This window comes from Aricia agestis, chromosome 17, assembly GCF_905147365.1.
Source record: "Aricia agestis chromosome 17, ilAriAges1.1, whole genome shotgun sequence".
Taxonomy (NCBI): domain Eukaryota; kingdom Metazoa; phylum Arthropoda; class Insecta; order Lepidoptera; family Lycaenidae; genus Aricia; species Aricia agestis.
The window spans coordinates 221472-239308 of record NC_056422.1 but is presented as its reverse complement, the minus strand read 5'-3'; the positions used below and the strand labels follow the sequence as shown (position 1 = coordinate 239308).

Here is a 17837-nt window from a genome sequence, read left to right as displayed (position 1 = left end):
TGTATGATGTTTAAGTTTTTTTTTAAGGACATGTTCAGTTAATCAATCGTTTTTTTTGATCAGCATTAGTTTTTCTGGTATGCATTCAGTTAATTAGCGGAATTAAGGTAGTGTGCTGAAAAATTATTCTGATGTGCATTTAATAATATCCCGTATTTAAATAATTAAATAAAAAGCAAATTACTTAAATTCAAATTATTTATATTATTTTCATGTTACATATAAGTAATTAATTATTATAATTTGGTTAACGTCTATAATTATTATATAATTTGTATATTTACACGTCAGGCATAAGTCATAACAAACTTGTGGCTGCTCGTAGCTTTTACATGTTTGTTATGCCTGACTTTTAACAACTTGTACTTGACAGTTCGGGCCGGGGGGAGTGTGGAGGGGTCTACCGGGGCGCGTCCCCCCCGTTGTGCGGCGCCCCCGCCGCCCCCTCGCCGGCCGCCTGCAGCGCGCGCAGCTCGTACTTGTGCACCACCTGGTAGATCTCCATCTTGGCGCGGCTGAGCTCGAGCGGGCCGAGCGCCTTGAGCACGGGCGCCACGCCGGCCAGGAAGGCGTCGACGGGGTCGAGGCAGGGTGCGGGCGGCGCGGGGGGCGCGGGCTCCGGCACGTAGTAGCCGCTCACGTCGCGGTACTCGGGCGAGGGCGGCGCGCCGGCCGGCTCGGCCTTCACGTCGCCCCAGCCGGAGCTGCCGTCGTCCCAGTCGCCGTCGTCGTCGCCGGCGGGCGCCTCTTCGTCGCCGGCGTCGAGCGGCACCTCCGTGCGCAGGAAGCGGTTGAGGAAGCTCAGGTGGCGCGAGTACTTGTAGCTCCTCGTGTTCTTGAGCGCGGCCTTGCGGTAGGAGTCGCGCATGTTGTTCCAGCGCGTCTTGCACTTGCCGGGCGGCACGTCGAGCGCGCGCCCGATGCCGTCCCACAGCTCGCGCTTGTGCGCCACGTTCAGGTAGAGCGGGTGCGCGCGGTCGTACAGGCACGGGTTGGCGCGCACCAGCTCGATCAGCCGCGTGCTGTTTCGCACCATGCTGCCGCCGCCGGGAACTGTCTGGACCGCCTTGACCGCCTGTACCGCCTGGACCTGTCTGGACCTGCAGCACCACGGACACACTTTTAGGCTTTGTAATTTAAAGACGTTAAAATTCGGTCTAAAAATTGCCATTTTTAGACCGAATTTTTGCCAATATCAAAAAATGTTTTATAAAAATAAGATGCCCAAAAATAGCCCAGAATCGACTGAAATAATTCATTAACAGCAAAGTAGGCCTCAGACCATAGTACATGATAGTAGATCGCAAAATGCGCTACTCTTTTCATTCAAAATCATCTCCTAAACAGATCGGCAGGCGGCAGGGTACACCCCAATTATTATTATTATTCTAAAAACTCAATGGTATATTTATAAATACATACTTATTACATTTATATATCACTTTCCTTCTAATAAAAAGTATAAAGAGCTCGCCTGACTCTAAAAATCAAACATCGTCCTTCTCTCTTCACACTCACGCCCGTCTTTCATATGCCAGGTGAAAAGGGACGGCGCGGATTCATTGCCGAGTTAGTTTTACTTGAATAAAAGACGAACTATAATGATTATGAAAAAAGTGTTTTGAGCAAATTTAGGTTTTATCAATGCCTTTTTAGATATGAAAAAATATTAAAGAAAAGACAGCAAACTTCGAAGATCTAAACAAAAATGTGTCTAAAACAAGGTTTTTAGTAAAAAAAAAAATATCGAGCATTTTTTGAGTAATCGTGTTTTCGTCTTGAGCATTTAATCTTTATGAACTGAAGTTACTTGTGTCAAAAAATCAGTTTTCTAGACCTTACAGATTTTGAGATCTAGGTTAAAGTCATATGCGCTCTTAAGGCTAGGTTATTCCAATTTCACGTTTCTAGAATGAGTAATTTTTAAAGAAAGCATCATTAAAAAAAACTGAAAAATATATACATGTATAGAGATACATCTTTTAACTAGTGACTTTTATGGTTAGAAACACAATACAGATAATTTTACTCGATAAAAAAAAATCCGAAACAACCTCGATTTTAAAAACATTTTGAGTTTTATAGGACTTACAGGGACTCATTAAAAAATAATTTGGATAGTTCGATTACTATTAAAATTTTACAGGGAAATGTACGGATACATGTTTAGGTATACTATTTTTTATCTAAGTAAAAAGTTTTTTTCTCCTATTTCGCCTTATCATGGCAAGGCGAGCGTCGTAACCGCCACTGTAAAAGGCGCGCTGATATGAATGTTATTTTAATGTCATTTACGTCGATATTCGCAATGACAGACATCGACCTGCTAATTTAGGAATAACCTCCCCTTAAGTAATCCTTTACTGGATTTTCATGAATATTTCGAGACTAAAGGTTAGTCAAATCGGTTCTGACTTCAGCCGTTGTCATGTTAAAGCTAGTGCTAGTCGACTAATGAAATTGAAAATTATTCATTTTTGAAAGAAAGAAAGACACTTTATTTGGTAAAACAATAAAATATGTAGAATACAAATAATCAATAACATTTCAAATACTAGTCTTACCAAATCGGCGCCTACTCAGCATATGTTGGAAAACACAGTTCGCAACGCTGTTTTTATTAGGGTTCTGTACTTAAAGGGTAAAAACGGGACCCTATTACTAAGACTTCGTTGTCTGTCCGTCTGCCTGTCTGTCTCCAGGCTGTATGGCTAGATCCGCTATAGCTAGATTTCTGAAATTATCACAGATTGTGTATTTTTATTGCCGCTAAAGAAACAAAACAAAATTAATATTTAAGGGGGGCGCCGCCGTTACAACAAACGTGATTTTCTTGCTCGATATCAATAATAGGTACAGGCAGGCAGTTGAAATTTTCAAAAAATCATTTTACTATGTGTTTTTTGATAAAGTGGGGCTCCCATACAAAATACATGCAAAAAAACACATTTTTGACCTATTTTTGCTCTATAACGGTAAGGAACCCTTCGTTCGCGAGTCCGACTTTTTATCCAGATTTGATGCTTTTGAGTAGTTTTGAGTTTCTAGTCTCAGAAGCCTCATCAAGCTGCATCCAGCATCCTGCGCAACAATTGGAGTCACCATGACGCTACAGCCGATGTTTCGTATTTCGTATGGTAATGCGTCGAGTCGAGTTCGGCTCGGCAGGCGGCAGCTGCTGCAGTGGATCGCGCAGATCTCAATGCTCCGAGCCCCCGGCGGGCAGGCCGACCTCGCTTTTATTGCGAGGCGGTTTAGGGTGGTTTTCGCTCGGCAAATACACTCGCGAGTCGCGACAGGCCCGGCTAATAAAAGCATAACATTATACGTGGCGCCGCGACGCGCCGCTCCGGCCTCACACATGCGCGGCGGCACCGCACACACACACACACACATACGCGACTTGTTGCATCACGGAGCGGTGAAGTGATCGGGCGCCGGATATCACCGCCACAGGCGTGAAATCGACGACCTCCCCGAGACAGTTGCGAGGCAGACCCGACGAGCTCGACGCGCACCGCACGCCGGCCCGATCGTGCCGAGGACGGAGGTGGTAACTACTAACCACTAATGCAAAATCGGTACTCACCGTTTTAGCGGACGCGGGAACCGGATCGTGCGACGCGGCTCGCCGTGCGTGCGGGGCCGGGCGACTGTGCGTCAGGGCCGCCGCCCGGCCCGGCCGCCGCCGGAACTGCCGCCCCCCCGTGCCGCGCCGCCCCCCGCCGCCGCGCCCCGCCGCCCCCACGTCCGGACCGGACGCCGCCGCCCGTCGCGCCGGCTACCTGCTCCGAGCTCCGCTTTCACGCAGACTAGGCCTTGTGTTGTCGGACGAGAAAGGATTCGACCCTCGGCTGCACGTTTTTATATTATAAATACACGGAAGCTTTAGGTAAACGACGTAGCCTCAGGTAGACCGAGGAGCTTTAGTTTATAGGTACATTATACTTCCAGATATAAAATTGATTTTTAAAATTTTCTTCTATTAAAGATGTCATTAAATTAGAAATATCATTGAGAAATTGATTTATCTTTCTTAAACATCTACATTTTATGTTTTATTTGCGGCTAATTTTCTTCAAAGTCTTTTAACGATATAATATCGTTGCTCCACATTCCTCGCAAGTCGCAAGTCGCAACACGTACTTAACACATTCCTCGCCAGTTGCCACAAATCTCTGGTGGAAACGCAGCCAGCAGCCTTACTCAGGTGAATTACCGTATCGATGCTACCAATATGTAACTTACGTTCATTTAAGTTACTCTATGCTTACGTTGCGCGGAAATTCCTTTATCGTAATTCGTATGTAAACGTGGTTTACGGAAATAATTATCGGTACTTACATAATAGATATTTATTATTTATTAAAAACTACTGCTCATATTATTATGTACAAAATATAGTAAAGTAAGGGAGATCGCAGACGACAGACTTTTTGTGCGATCGAGTCTGTGGCGCGGCGCCCATACAGTCGTCGGCATGACTGTATGGGCGCCGCAGATTCGATTATTCTTAACGAGTAATACATTAATTAATCTAGAACAACAAACGATCATCATTCATCATTCATCCCGTAACGGTGGACGACTGATCGTGGCGGGGTGGAGGTACGCGGGGGGCTTGGCCTCGGGGAGGTCGTCGTCACGGGGGGAGAGGTCGAGCGCCCCCGCGGCCGGCGCCCCCCCGGCGACCCCCCCGGCCGGCGCCCCCGCGCGCTGCGCCTCCTCCGCGTCGAGCAGGTCGTGCAGCAGGCCCAGGCAGCGGCGCTTGAACTGGCGCTGGCGCGGCGCCGGCAGCTCGCGGTAGTCGGGGTAGATGCCGCGGAAGAACTGGAAGTACGGCGACGTCTCGTCGGAGGCGAACGCCGAGCAGCTGGAGCGGGAGTCGTCGGGCGAGGGCGGGCGCTCCGGCTCCGGCGCCGGCGCGAACCACGGCGACGACAGGAACGGTTTGACGTCGACGGCGGCGGGCGCGTCCATGTCCACCTCGAGCAGCGAGGGCGCGTAGTAGGAGGGGCGCGTGTCGGTGGCCATGTGGTCACGCAGGAAGGCCAGCTCGTCCGCCAGGTACCAGCGCGACACCTGCCGGCCGCGGCTCGTGCAGGCGCCGTGCAGCTCGTTGCGCAGGTGCCGGGAGTACGAGTTGCGGATGTGCGACCACTTGCGCCGCACGTCTGCCACTGTAACAGAGTTCCACGCTGAGTGCGCGCGCAAAGCTAGTCGCTACTCGCTACACGCCTCACCTCCCTCGCCGACTTCCTGAGACAAAGTACGAAAACATTAAAATATTCATTTCATTAAAAATTACATTTCATGAAACACTAGATGACGCCTGCGACTCCGTTGCGCCAAAGTTACTTTATCGCGAGGATGATCGCGCGGGAACCGTACATACAGAATAGAACTTACTATAGACTATAGAGTTGCGAGTTGTGACCTTGAACTTTGCCGTGGAGCGCCGAGCGGGGCACGGCGCGGCGCTAGTTAGCCCCTCTGCCAGTTGCTTATATTAGTTCTACACGTCGCGTCGTCCTAAATGACCTAGAATCTAGATTCTAGGTTTTACCTCCAAGGGGCAAGGCGAGCTATAATAATACTGTCTAATCTCTAAACTCCCGAGTCCCGAATAAAATTATACCTATAACCTAACTAATAATGTAATCCCTCAGCCCAATATTTATTATTCATATTGTAATTTATATCACACTTCTGTGACCTGTCGTAGCGCAAATCGCATATTATAATATGTATATCCAGATAACGGCTATCGCAAATCACGATATAATACGTAGACGTGCATACCGCACTAGAGACAGCGACTAAGTGGCACCCGATTACACATTATACGATCCGACATCGCATGTCATGTCGCAGCGATAATGAATTAAGTAATGACTAAGGGTCAATTCAGACCGCAACGTGACGAGGCGAGGCGCGACGCGACGCGACCTAAATTTGTATGGATTTGACAGATGTCGTCAGCGTGAGACGTCTTGCGAATCTGTCAAATCCATACTAATTTAGAAATGCATCTATGCGTCGCGTTGCGGTCTGAATTGACCCTAATGAGTAATGATAAAGACAGGTATTCCGTATTCTTCAAATATACAAAAATGAAATATAAGTTAGCATTTATACATAATATACAATCTTCATAATTATGTACTTATAGAGCTATAGAGTATAGACTATAGACTGCAGTTTGTAGTGTGTACACCATATTCCGGTGTAGCTCTACCATGAGTTGAAAGCTATAGTATTTATCGATACTCGATACCGACTACGTAAATATTTAGTACTTATGGCGATTTTAGTTCCGCAAGGAACCGCTAGAGGCGCTGTAAAATTTGCCGTACTAAAAATTTACGGTAGTCGGTATAGAGTATCGAAAAATACTATAGCTTTAAAGAGTTTAAACTCATGGTAGAGCTACACAGTGCAGTATACTTACGCCAAATTAAAAAACATAAAAAATAATATTAGTAATATGTTCAACGGTTACTGTGGAAGTAAATAAGTATGTAGTTACGAATAATAATTATCTAATAAAATATGTAACAGCCTAAGCTACTGACTAAATATGTAATTTGTTCTGTGGATGGAACACGCCCCGCTCGACGCACGCTCGTGCGATTCTATGCGATCGGCGATATCGCATCACGCAATGTATAAAAGTTCCGATGTATGTGCGTGTATGTTTGCGTGTGTGGTGTGATGGGGTGGGGAATGCGGGGGGATAGTTACCGCTCCAGCCCATCTCGCGCGCGACCTCCTCCCACAGGCTCTTGACCTGCGTGTAGTAGCTGGCGACGGGCATGTTGTTGCGGGCGTACAGCAGGCGCCGCGCGCGCACCAACGCGATCAGCCGCCGGTCGTCCGCCTGGCTGCAGTCCACCAGCGCGCCCACCTCGCCCGCTCCCCCCGCCGGCGCCCCCTCCGCCCCGTGCGCCCGCTTCATGCGCCGCGACAGCCGGACACGAGAACACACGCGGCGCACCCGAGCTGGCGCGGCCGACAGACGAGCGAGCGCGCACACCGGCAGACAGACACGCGCAGCGGCCGCGCCGTCCCGCTCGCACGCGCGCCGCCGCCACCCGCGCGAGCGGGACCGCCGCCAGACACGACAACAGGCAAGCGCGCAGACGCCCCGCGCCCCCCCGCTGGCCGCCGGACACTTTTACAAAGTTCACGTGGCCGGTATCGATTCTCTCGGACGCCGGCGGTGCCTCGGCCTTCGCCTCCGACTATTACGATGTAAAGATACCACAATAATTTGCCACAATAATCTTCCGTACGATTATTACAATCCAATACTACATAGGGGCTTGTCAGTTATGACTTATGAATTATTATGATCCATTAATCTCACTGACATAATATAAGTACTACGTTACTTATTAGTTATCACCTCAGTGATTAATCTAATTTGCTTCTTACTCCCTATTTCCTAATACTCCTACGTCTTACGGCTTACCCCATTTACACAAAATTTTATTAACTAGAAGTTATATAAATTAAGCTACTTTATAATATTATTAGCCTCTTCTCTCCCAGAACTGGACTCAAGCGTACTTTCTTCTAATTTCTAAACAATCGAAAAAGAATTTTGCGTATTTTATAATGGAATTTTAATTTTATACATTATAAAGGGCCGTGGTATCTAGGCAAAATCTAAAAGTATTGGAATACACTAACTAATACCTGTCATAAGTAATTAATTTATAATTTTTACACTTGAGTTAAGGTAGAGACTAGAGAAAGTAGAATAGAATAGAATAGAATTTTTATTGCAAGAATGTAGTGTTACATAGGTCTTAACATTAATTAGTATATTGTTCTTATACATTCTGCCATACAAATGGCGTGCAATTGAACATCAAAAATATCAGCTATTGAACTATAATAAGTAATTACAAAATACGATAGGATTCAATTAAGTAATTATTATTTTATCAAAATTAGTGTAACAATGTCAAGGTAATGTCAGAAAGTTAATTAATTCAATATAATTTAGTGTTAGTAACAGTAAAACGCGAAAGTCAAAATGGAAGTCTTAAGTTAATTATTAAATTGCGTAATATAATATTATAATAAATAAATTTTTGGTACATTAGAGATTAATAATAACTCCCACACCGGTTACGGTGACGTTGGCCCTTTGGGTTTCATTGAAACCAGGCTGGTTACGCAGGAGTTGGAGGGTTTTTATAGTGCCCAAGTGTGTGCGCTGTACACAAGAGCACTCTCTATTCCTTAATCCTTTTACTCCCATACGTCATAACTCATAACCCAGTAGGACCGACTTTTTACATGCCCATCCGGCGCATGGATAATCTTTATTATACTTGTCATACAATCAGGTGCCTTACTCCCGAAACTGATATCGATTTCGATTTGCGATTTCAACGGTTTTTTCACACTTTAGCCATATATATATTAAGTCTATGGTCTAAATCATAAACCTGGTCTAAATTGTCATAACTCCAAAGTCCTAACCAAACTTGGAAATAGCATAATATTGTTTCCAACGCGGGAATCGAACCTACGACCTCCGAGTCAAAAGCCTGGACCAGGGAGGCGTCTAGAGAGAAAATAGAGATTGTAGAGTACAGTATGATATGACAACTATAATAATATAATTGAAAAATATGATAATATAATTATCAGAAAACTGTTACGTGGGTATATTTTAAAACAAAATAGTAACTTTAGCTCTTGATACCTCGGTGTTTCGTATTTCTGAGTAACGGGTCGTGTCTGTCCATCTGTCTGTCTGTCTGTCTGCCCGTCGAGCTGTCGAGACTCGAGAATCGAGATACATGACTGACGCGGATCGTACGGAGTACAGACAGCAAACAAAATATGGACAGGTTTTCTTTATAAAGGTTTATAATGTTCTATTTGCCATTTAGTTAGTTAGGGACTATCGTCACAGTATAGCAGACTAATATTGCTATACTGTGCTATCGTGTCAAACCGCTATTGCTTTAATGTGCCGCTGTCATATCAGGCGCGAGCCTGAAATTTGAGGGGACTTGAGAAATTTTTCTTTGGATTTTGTTCTTAAAACTACACATACGCAAAAGTTTCTTTCAGGGCTAACCAACAGTTCTTTTCAGAGCTAAACAACAGTTCTTTTCAGAGCTAGAATATTACACGCTATTAATAATGAATATTTAAATCAAAACTGCTGAATCGATTTTAATACTTAATTTTTTCAGTGGCTATATTATATTTTATACCCGTGCGAAGCCGGGGCGGGTCGCTAGTGAATTATATTTTTGTAGATATTGTGTTGACTTGTGGTGGACGTGAGAAGGAGCCATCTATCGCTCATCGTACAAAACAAAATACTACAGGAAAAACCTGAAACTGTCACATGTGTTAGGAGGTTAGAAACGTAACGTTAGCTAACATTTACAGGAACTTACTAGGTGGCTGTGTTACTTGGCAGTTGGCAGTCCATTAGACCAACTTAGATCTATACTAATATTATAAATGCGAAAGTATCTCTGTCTGTCTGTCTGTTTCGCTTTCACGCCAAAACTACCGAACCGATTGTAATGAAATTTTGTATACAGATAGTCTAAGGCCAAATTGATCAAATTAAGTTAGTTCCAAAAAATCATAATAGATGGCGCCGTGCGTCTCCTACATCGCGCTAACGCTTGCCCAAAAGTCTTTCTATAAGAGGTGGTATTATCTTATATTCAGTTTTCGATTTTTTTCTATTGTTATTCTTTTTACGTTATTTAATAAATCAGTACTTTATCTTTGCAGTGACGTAAACTTAAACCTATCAATGATAAATAGTTGTGTAACGTTGTGTAATTGGGGGGCTAAATAAGCTTAAAAATTTGGCATAAAATTTAAAGTTTAATTAAAAAAATTGAAATATTATGTGCACACTGCACAGCTGTTTTGATTTAAGGGGTACCAGGGTTTTTTTTTTATAAAAGCTTTTAACACCAATTTTGTTGACATCGCGCGCTATAAACTGAAGTCCACGCGGACGAAGTCGCGGGCAACAGCTAGTAAGTACCGTAAAATGGGGGGAATCGGGGCACTTTCCAAGTTCAACATTGATTTTTATTGACTTTATCTTAAGATTAATAAGAAAAATTTTTATCAATAGAGTTCCGATGGTTCCTAGTTTTGTTTTCAATACATTACAATTTTAGTTTATTAAATAAAATATACAAAAAGGTCCAAAAACTTACTAGACCCAATTCACCCACAGCCTGGGGTGAAAAGGGACGCATATGGGGTTAATAGACATTTTTGCTAGGGCTGCCACTTTCCTGATGTTTCCAAATAGACATTATTTCATATAAGTACCTACCTGAGTAGGTAGTACCTGTACTACCTACTCAGGTAGGTACTTATATGAAATAATGTTTTTGGCATACCTATATAGGTATGAGGTATATATTATACAAGAATTAGTACAAAATCAAACAACAGATCCAATCAAGCATTATCACATTATTATTATATTTTTATATAAATATTGAGTCACTCTTCTTCGTCGTCTTGTAACTCGTCTGGTGTTGCGATTTGCGTTCCTTATTTTTAAAATTCCCAATCCCTCACGCACTCAGCAAAACACAACGCATGCGTTGTTTCACGCTAGTTTTCTATGAGGTGATGGTACGTATCCGGTCGAGCCGGTCCATTCGTGCCGAAGCATGGTTTTTCTCCCCTTTAAACAACAAACACCTGTACGAACAATGATGATAAAATAATAATACTAGAATATATCCATCGTGACAACCCTATCCATAAAGACCCAATTCACCCATAGGCGTCCCAATTCATCCAAATTAGGTCCCTATTAAACCCACATTCGGCCCAATTTCCCCCACATTACGACCCTTTACACCCCGATTTTTTCTTAAAACTACCTTAGTGATAAAAAAATTAAATACTATTTAAAAAAATACTTAAATCCACTTACTTTCTTACTTATTCAATGCCTGAATATCCGCTACAACGGATGCGATGTTCACTTTCACACAATTATTCCAAATAAGTAAAGAAAATTAAAATGTTTTTCGGAGCAAATTTCAGACGATTTTGACTCAACTCTTTAAAGACCGTTATTTTCATCAAATTCAATGACAGGACGAGCAAATGTTGCCAGAATATATAAAAAATGTTGTAAGCTTTAAATAAAAAAGCTTACCATAGAGTGTAAAATTAAAATACTATGGGAAATTAGGTTTTCTAAAAAGGTCATACTTTTGACCCAATTCTCCCTGCAGATCCTAGTACCCACAATTTACGGTAATAAAAATACGTGTGACACTCGGGGACTGCCGCGGTAAAGCTATCGCATAGCATGTTTTATCAACAAACACAATAAAAGCAATAGCTTAAAAAATACTCATCAAAAATGTTCCATTTGCAGCTACCACAGAGACTAGGTGGCGCCACTGTTTGCAACGTAGAGTAGATAACGGTACAGTATTGCACGGATTTTATATCAGCTTTCAGCTTTCTATAGACGCTTCAGACCAAGGAAAGAAGGAAGGACTTGTGTTACGGGTGCCACGGAAGTATTATATTTAATACTTTTATACTATACATATAATTTATTTAGATTTTTATCATATAATCTACTGTTATTTAATTAATACACATTCATGACCATGGCAGGAACTTTGAAAACTTTTTGTTCCGTCGCCAGGTCGCCAGAATTCGAGCCCTACCTATACTACCACAATACAAGTATGAAGTCTGTCGGTATTAAAACTTTAAATTATAACAATTATTATGTTTGACTTGTTGATGAATCGTACAGCGTACTATACTTAAGTAGCCAACCACTTCATTCGAAATCGTAATATTTTGCCGGCATAAAAATAAAATATGTTAGCAATTTTCATTTAAATCTATTCAGTGGTTTGAGCTTAAGTCGGTAATAGCAGAATGTCGAGTATAAATCGAACGTAGTAGATACTTATTGTGTTAATTGAATACTGTCAGACAGGCCCCAGTCAGTGGCGTAGCCAGGGGGGTGAGCCAAAATCTTTCCGTTTTCGCTTCGTTATAGAATCGCCAATGAAAATGTATGAAATTGACATGAGCGTTCCTTAATATGACGTTGACCTTTATTTTTTTTTGTAAAGTGTAAACGTATAAATTGATTTTATTATGAATAATTACACAATATTTATAAACTAACACTTTAAATTAGGATTTCTTTCAATATAATAATATAATACTTAGTTGGTACTTATTAAACATAATTTAAATACTTAATAATGTAATAATATTATAAAATAGGAGGAAATATACATCACAATCTTTCGACCGTTTACAATCTCGCGAGATAGATTATAATCTAACGGTATTTACAATCTTACGGTGTAATACATATTACGTTTTGACTGAATTTGGTGCAAACTGCAAGTTCGTAAATATTTCAAAAGATTCCATTTTGATTCCAATTATCACATTAATTTTGGTATTTTTGTAAAACAAATTAAGATCGACAATTATTATAATATTATTATTATTAATATGGCGCGGCGCTATGAGTAGGTCAAACAAACAGTCGGGCCTCGAACTTATACAGTGTGTAACAAAAATAAGTGATAATACTTTAGGGTGTGTACGTGTTCCTTGTAGAGAGTTAACTGTGAAAGTAGCAGTTCAGAAAGACGAAAAAAAAATTTCACTTTTGTATGGGCAAGGGCCCGAGCGTCACGAGTTTCCCCATACAAAAGTGAAAAAAATTGTTGGTCTTTCAGCGCTGCTACTTTCACAGTGAACTCTCTACAAGGAACAGATACACACCCTAAAGTATTATCACTTATTTTTGTTACACCCTGTATATTATGTCGCAGTCATCTGGTTTAATCTGCGATTCGATTGAATGACTAGCGCATTTATTGAATGACAGCATTCAATCGAATGATTAAAAGGACAACTCGTCAAGACGTTGACTGTGACGTTTAACGTCTTGACTAAAAGTCATATTATAGTGAAGTCGTTAAATGGAATGCTATAATTTTTTTAAGTAGCCGTTGACGGGGTAGTTATGGGTAAATCCAGGCTGTCATAATATTTTATTACAAATAAAGCACTTTAAACTTTAAAGTTAATTTAATCGACAAAATATCAATACAGTGCTATCAGCTGTGCGAGCTGTTTGACGGCATATTTGTTTCAGTGACTACTAGCGCCGCAGTGGAAAAAAAATGAAATACGTTCAATTACCTGACTGATTTTATATCCGCTATCTTCAAAGGCCAAGGTTACAAATCGCTAACTATGTAGTTGGACGTTGAATGACGATGGTTCAATCGACGTTCGACCGAGTTATTCAATTGAATGGTGTCATTCAATGAATGCGCTAGTCATTCAATCGAATCGCAGATTGAACCAGAAGACTGCGACATATACAACTACATAATATTAGCTCTAGATATAAAGCGAGTCCATTATATTATTTCTATTATCTAGTCAGTCGTACCTCGGCCTGGTGGCGAGTCTACTTATCCCGTGATATTCATATGTTACACCTACGGTATTTTATTATTATAAGTACATAATATAAAACCCTGAACTGACACTCGGAGAAAACGTTACTGTCAAATATCAATGAATCTCGCGGCCGCGGCACCCGAGTGAACCGACTGAAGCACTAGCGCGGAGTAGTCCAGAGGTAGAGCGGGGAGCGCGGGCTAGGAGCACCCGGCGTCAGCTAGGGTGGCGACGAACTGCGCGTAGCTGGCGTAGTAGCGGTACAGCCAGGGGTAGAGCGCGTGCGGCGCGGCTCAGGACGGCCGGCGCTCGTCGTCGCTGGAGGAGGAGGCGGCGCCGCGCGCCCACAGGCTCGCCAGCGTCTGCTGCTCCGCCACCAGCGCCTCCTCCGCCGCCAGCACGGCGTCGAACAGTGTGCGCTTGATGGCGATTTGGGCGGGATACGGCAGCCGCTTGGTGGACTGGCACATGCCGTTGAAGAAGATGTCGATGGGGTCGGGCGCGAGGGGCTCGGCGCGCGGGCGCTTGCGGCGCGGCGGGCGGGGCTCGGGCCGGCGCGGCTCTGACGCCGACGACTCGGAGGAGGAGGAGGAGCAGTCGCCGTTGACGGCCGGCGCGGCGTCGGCGGCCGCGGGCGGCGGCGCGTCCGCCGGCTTCTTGCGGACGCTCATGTGCGGCTGCAGGAACTGCATCGGTGCCATGTACTTCCAAGCATAGTTCTTCTTGCTGGAGTTGGCGCCGTTGCTCGGCTCCTTCGTCAGCATTTCGTTTTGTCTCTTCAGCGCGTCGCGATAGCTGTCTCGCAGTTTTTTCCATTTTAATTTAACTTCTTTGACTGAAATTAACGAAATCAAAAATGTATTAATCATTATTTTATGGTATTCGGAAATTTCGTAATTCTCTTAATAGTACTAAATAAAATCGGCCAAGTGCAAGTCGTACTCGCTCACGAAGAGTTCCGACTTCCGTACCGTTAGAGTCTCTATCTCTAACTTAGAGACTAAAAATTGGCTACAATTGTGTTCTTTGTGAATTTTTCAACTGAATGCCTGTTGCCATTATTGAAAATGACCTCATGTTTTACGATTACGTATTTTGCGTGCTTTGCAATGGTTTAATCATTAATTAAGAAGAGATGTTGTTTTTTTTTGCACAAAAAGCATCCTATTACATAATATACTTATAATTTGTATCTTACAATAACTATGTATAAATTACTATAAAACATAATAATATATTAAATTGTCTTAGTTGTAATTGTATTGTCACGCGTGGGCGACGCGGGCCATCACCTACGGCCTCGCGGTCCCATGAGGTCTCGCGCACCACAAGGATTTTTTAAGGAATAAGGAGTTATTTTGATACACACATTTTTGTAAAAAACATTTAAATATTTAAATATTTAAGTATCAAAAATATTCCTTCTCTCAACAAAATTCTTCCTCTTGCGTCATCTTACATTTATCAGGGCCCAGGGGGCCTCGTAAAATTTATGTCACCCACATTAAATTTAGTCTTGACTCTTGCCTCGCCACTTATATAACACCACCCGGTAAAATAACAATAATACTATTATGTATTATAATATTCAGCGCAGTGCCATTGCTATTATAATAATAATATGTCGGTCACAAAACACGAGTCACGGGGAACGGTCGCGGTCACGGTCGCGGTCACGGTCGCGGTCACGGTCGGCGCAAAAGCTTAATTGAACCAGAATAAATTACAATTCACACCTTACTTTCATAAGTTATTGTTCCTTAGTATTCGTTCTGAATTTAATGATTGAAAAACTTATGATTAATTATTAAAGTGCTTTGTCATATTTAACCAAAAATTTAAAATTAAAATTAACTAATAAAATTACAACTATTCAGGTAAGTGCTATTTATTTATTAAATCATTCGTGTGATATCTCAAATATTGTTTTATATTATACGAGCTGTCCCGGCAAATGTTGTTCTGCCATATAAAGTGTTTCGCCCATTTTAAGTATTTCTGAAGTGACTAAATTAGTATGGCACCATGGCAACGTCCATCGCTATCCCGTCGCACAAATTAACAATGGTCGCCGTCAGTCTCGAGTTCGCGTTGTGGTAATCAAGAAAAGCTATGACGCGTTCGAGCATTTAAAAACAGCCACGACGCGAATTCGTGTTGTGACTTGTGGCCCCTACGAATAATAAAAACGAAGGAATAGTAACTCCGTCAAAAACATGTTCCATAATACTTGTCAAAAAAGTATACCTAAGTACGGTACACATTTCAATACATTTGCAATATTTAGGTGGCCTTGAGCGCTATCAGGCTGACGTTACATGACAGTTCGAAAGGAACCAAATTTAAAACGGTAATAGTATGAGAGTTACGTTTCCTTAGTTTTTATTATTCGTAGTGTGGCCCTAATAAAAACGGCCACGACACGATCTGATTCTGATACCAGGCCAACTGGCCTGGTATGGCCTGCGTAACTACACAAGAGTAATTTTATAGCGTCCAAGTGTGTGCGCAATACACAAGAGCACTCTGGTTTCAATGAAACCAGGCCAGTTCAGCAGGAGTAATTTTATAGTGCCCAAGTGTTTGCGCGTGTAAAAACTAGTTGACGACGGTCTTGTCGTCTGGCTTTTCTCGATTACCACAACGCGTTGTGGTCGAATACGGAATAGCACGTCAGCCACGAGGCCCATGACACAAATTTCGCTACGTGGTATTTCTGTGATTACCAGAACGCGTCGTGGCCGTTTTCATTAGGGCCACGACTAGGGTTGCCAGGTAAGTCCACCTAAAACTAGGTACCAGTAACACCAACTTTCCTCAAAATACCGGACATTGTTTTGTCCGGTATGACCGTTAATTTTTATACCGGACAGGCCTCGAAAATACCGGACTGTACGCTTAAATACCGGACATCTGGCAACCCTAGCCACGACGCAAATTTCACGTCGTGGCCGTTTCACTATGACCACAACGCGTTGTGAGCCATTTTTTCGCTCTATGAGCGTTTTCGGTCTTTGAGCGTAACGTTTAAGTATTTTTTTATTTTTTATAAGTACTTAATTCAGAATATTTATTATTATCAATGATGTCATGATTAGGTAAGACAACTTTTGCTTGATTTCTAAAATGGCACCAGGTGACATCAAACATAATAAGTACCTATATCAGTTATATTTATAAAACCCCATTATTGCACTGAGGTAATAAGTACTACGTAATAAACTAATAACACAGTATAGCAATATTAGGGATATGTCATATTGCTATACTGTGGTAATAGATGGTAATAGATGGATAGCTTAATATTATGTCAGTGCATTTAATTATTTATTGGGCATATTTCTGCTTTATAAAGTACGGAACCCTTCGTGAGCAAGTAAGACTCGCACTTAGCCGATTTTTATATGGATTACGTGGAGAAAAGGGAGTGCCAAATATACTGTTAATTACCATTTTGAGAACTTGGTAGGAAAACATGAAACAGTTTTTGAGCTGTTTAAAGGTAAGTATGTATGTACACAATAATATATTATTATATTAAACAACTGACGCAGACGCTATTGTAATCGTAATTGCATATCTATAGTAATAATTATTTATAATAATATATTGCAAGCTAGAGCATGTAACCGCTGGACGGTCACGCTTGACGCTCACGTCCGAGACGGTGGGCGGGGTGGGGTGGGGGAGAGGGGGAGAGGGAGGTGCGCGCGCCGCAGCCGACGCCCGGCCTCGCCGCGAGTGGCGACTGGCGCGCGTGTGCCGCGAGCTGTGGCGGCGGGCGGACTCACCTGACGACAGGTCCGTCTCCTTCATCACCTCGGCCCAGGCCGCGTCCTTCAGCTCCTGGTCGCGGTACTCGATGGCGGTGGAGTTCCACAGGCACGGGTACTTGCGCACGGTCTCGATGAAATGCTCCATGGCGGCGCGGTGTCGAGCGGCGGCGGGCTCCGGGCGCGGACTGAGCGGGCCCCGCCAGCCGGGCGGCCCCCGCGCCTGCTGCCCCGGCCCCGCTCGGCCCCGCTCGGCCCGCGCCGCGCCCGATAGCTCCCTCGCTGACGCCGACCCGCGTCACGCCCGCCGGCCGCCGCACAGCTGCCTGCGTGCCACTCGTCCCTCGTGCGAAATGAACGAGAGCTACTGCCTGCAGCCTGCTAAATACATAACACGCCATAGTAACATCATAAAACATAATATTTAATAGATTAACATAAAATAATAATAACATAGGTATGGTATGACACTAAAGTTTTTATTTGCGAATAACTGCGACCTGTTTGCCTTTGTCTGGCATTTTGGAAATATCTCATGACTGGTAATGACAGTGGACCTCGAGTTATGTAAGA

The 17837-nt window shown here is 43.1% G+C and overlaps 3 protein-coding genes across 6 annotated transcripts; all 3 read right to left on the bottom strand.

The window, feature by feature from the left end:
• Positions 1-277: 277 nt before the first annotated feature.
• On the bottom strand, positions 278-4158 carry LOC121735224. 4 transcript variants are annotated; one of them, XM_042125968.1, is made up of 4 exons: positions 3586-3659; positions 3233-3236; positions 1443-1446; positions 278-1037 (listed from the first exon to the last, which is right to left on the bottom strand). In XM_042125968.1, exon 4 carries the CDS (start codon positions 1034-1036, stop codon positions 401-403), a length of 636 nt encoding a protein of 211 aa, XP_041981902.1. In that variant the 5' UTR covers position 1037; positions 1443-1446; positions 3233-3236; positions 3586-3659; the 3' UTR covers positions 278-400. The 4 variants fall into 4 exon arrangements, with proteins under 4 accessions (XP_041981902.1, XP_041981903.1, XP_041981900.1 ...); XM_042125969.1 differs by lacking the exons at positions 1443-1446; positions 3233-3236; positions 3586-3659 and adding an exon at positions 4154-4158; XM_042125966.1 differs by lacking the exons at positions 1443-1446; positions 3233-3236 and having other exon boundaries at positions 278-1100; positions 3590-3666.
• Positions 4159-4490: 332 nt separating this feature from the next.
• On the bottom strand, positions 4491-7077 carry LOC121735222. Its single transcript, XM_042125963.1, has 2 exons — positions 6745-7077; positions 4491-5180 (listed from the first exon to the last, which is right to left on the bottom strand). Exons 1-2 carry the CDS (start codon positions 6956-6958, stop codon positions 4564-4566), a joined length of 831 nt encoding a protein of 276 aa, XP_041981897.1. The 5' UTR covers positions 6959-7077; the 3' UTR covers positions 4491-4563.
• A 5761-nt stretch (positions 7078-12838) lies between these two features.
• On the bottom strand, positions 12839-17470 carry LOC121735223. The gene is made up of 2 exons (XM_042125965.1): positions 17283-17470; positions 12839-14326 (listed from the first exon to the last, which is right to left on the bottom strand). The coding sequence occupies exons 1-2, from the start codon at positions 17410-17412 to the stop codon at positions 13785-13787; spliced, it is 672 nt and encodes a 223-aa protein (XP_041981899.1). The 5' UTR covers positions 17413-17470; the 3' UTR covers positions 12839-13784.
• Between the last annotated feature and the right edge of the window lie 367 nt (positions 17471-17837).

Excerpts from the sequence above, each read along its gene's own strand:
- LOC121735222 (XM_042125963.1), bottom strand. The coding sequence starts at position 6,958 with ATGAAGCGGGCGCACGGGGCGGAGGGGGCGCCGGCGGGGGGAGCGGGC. Across the intron at positions 5,181-6,744 it reads GCGCGAGATGGGCTGGAGCG|TGGCAGACGTGCGGCGCAAG; the intron begins GTAACTATCCCC and ends ACTCTGTTACAG.
- LOC121735224 (XM_042125969.1), bottom strand. The coding sequence starts at position 1,036 with ATGGTGCGAAACAGCACGCGGCTGATCGAGCTGGTGCGCGCCAACCCG.
- LOC121735223 (XM_042125965.1), bottom strand. The coding sequence starts at position 17,412 with ATGGAGCATTTCATCGAGACCGTGCGCAAGTACCCGTGCCTGTGGAAC. Across the intron at positions 14,327-17,282 it reads GGAGACGGACCTGTCGTCAG|TCAAAGAAGTTAAATTAAAA; the intron begins GTGAGTCCGCCC and ends CGTTAATTTCAG.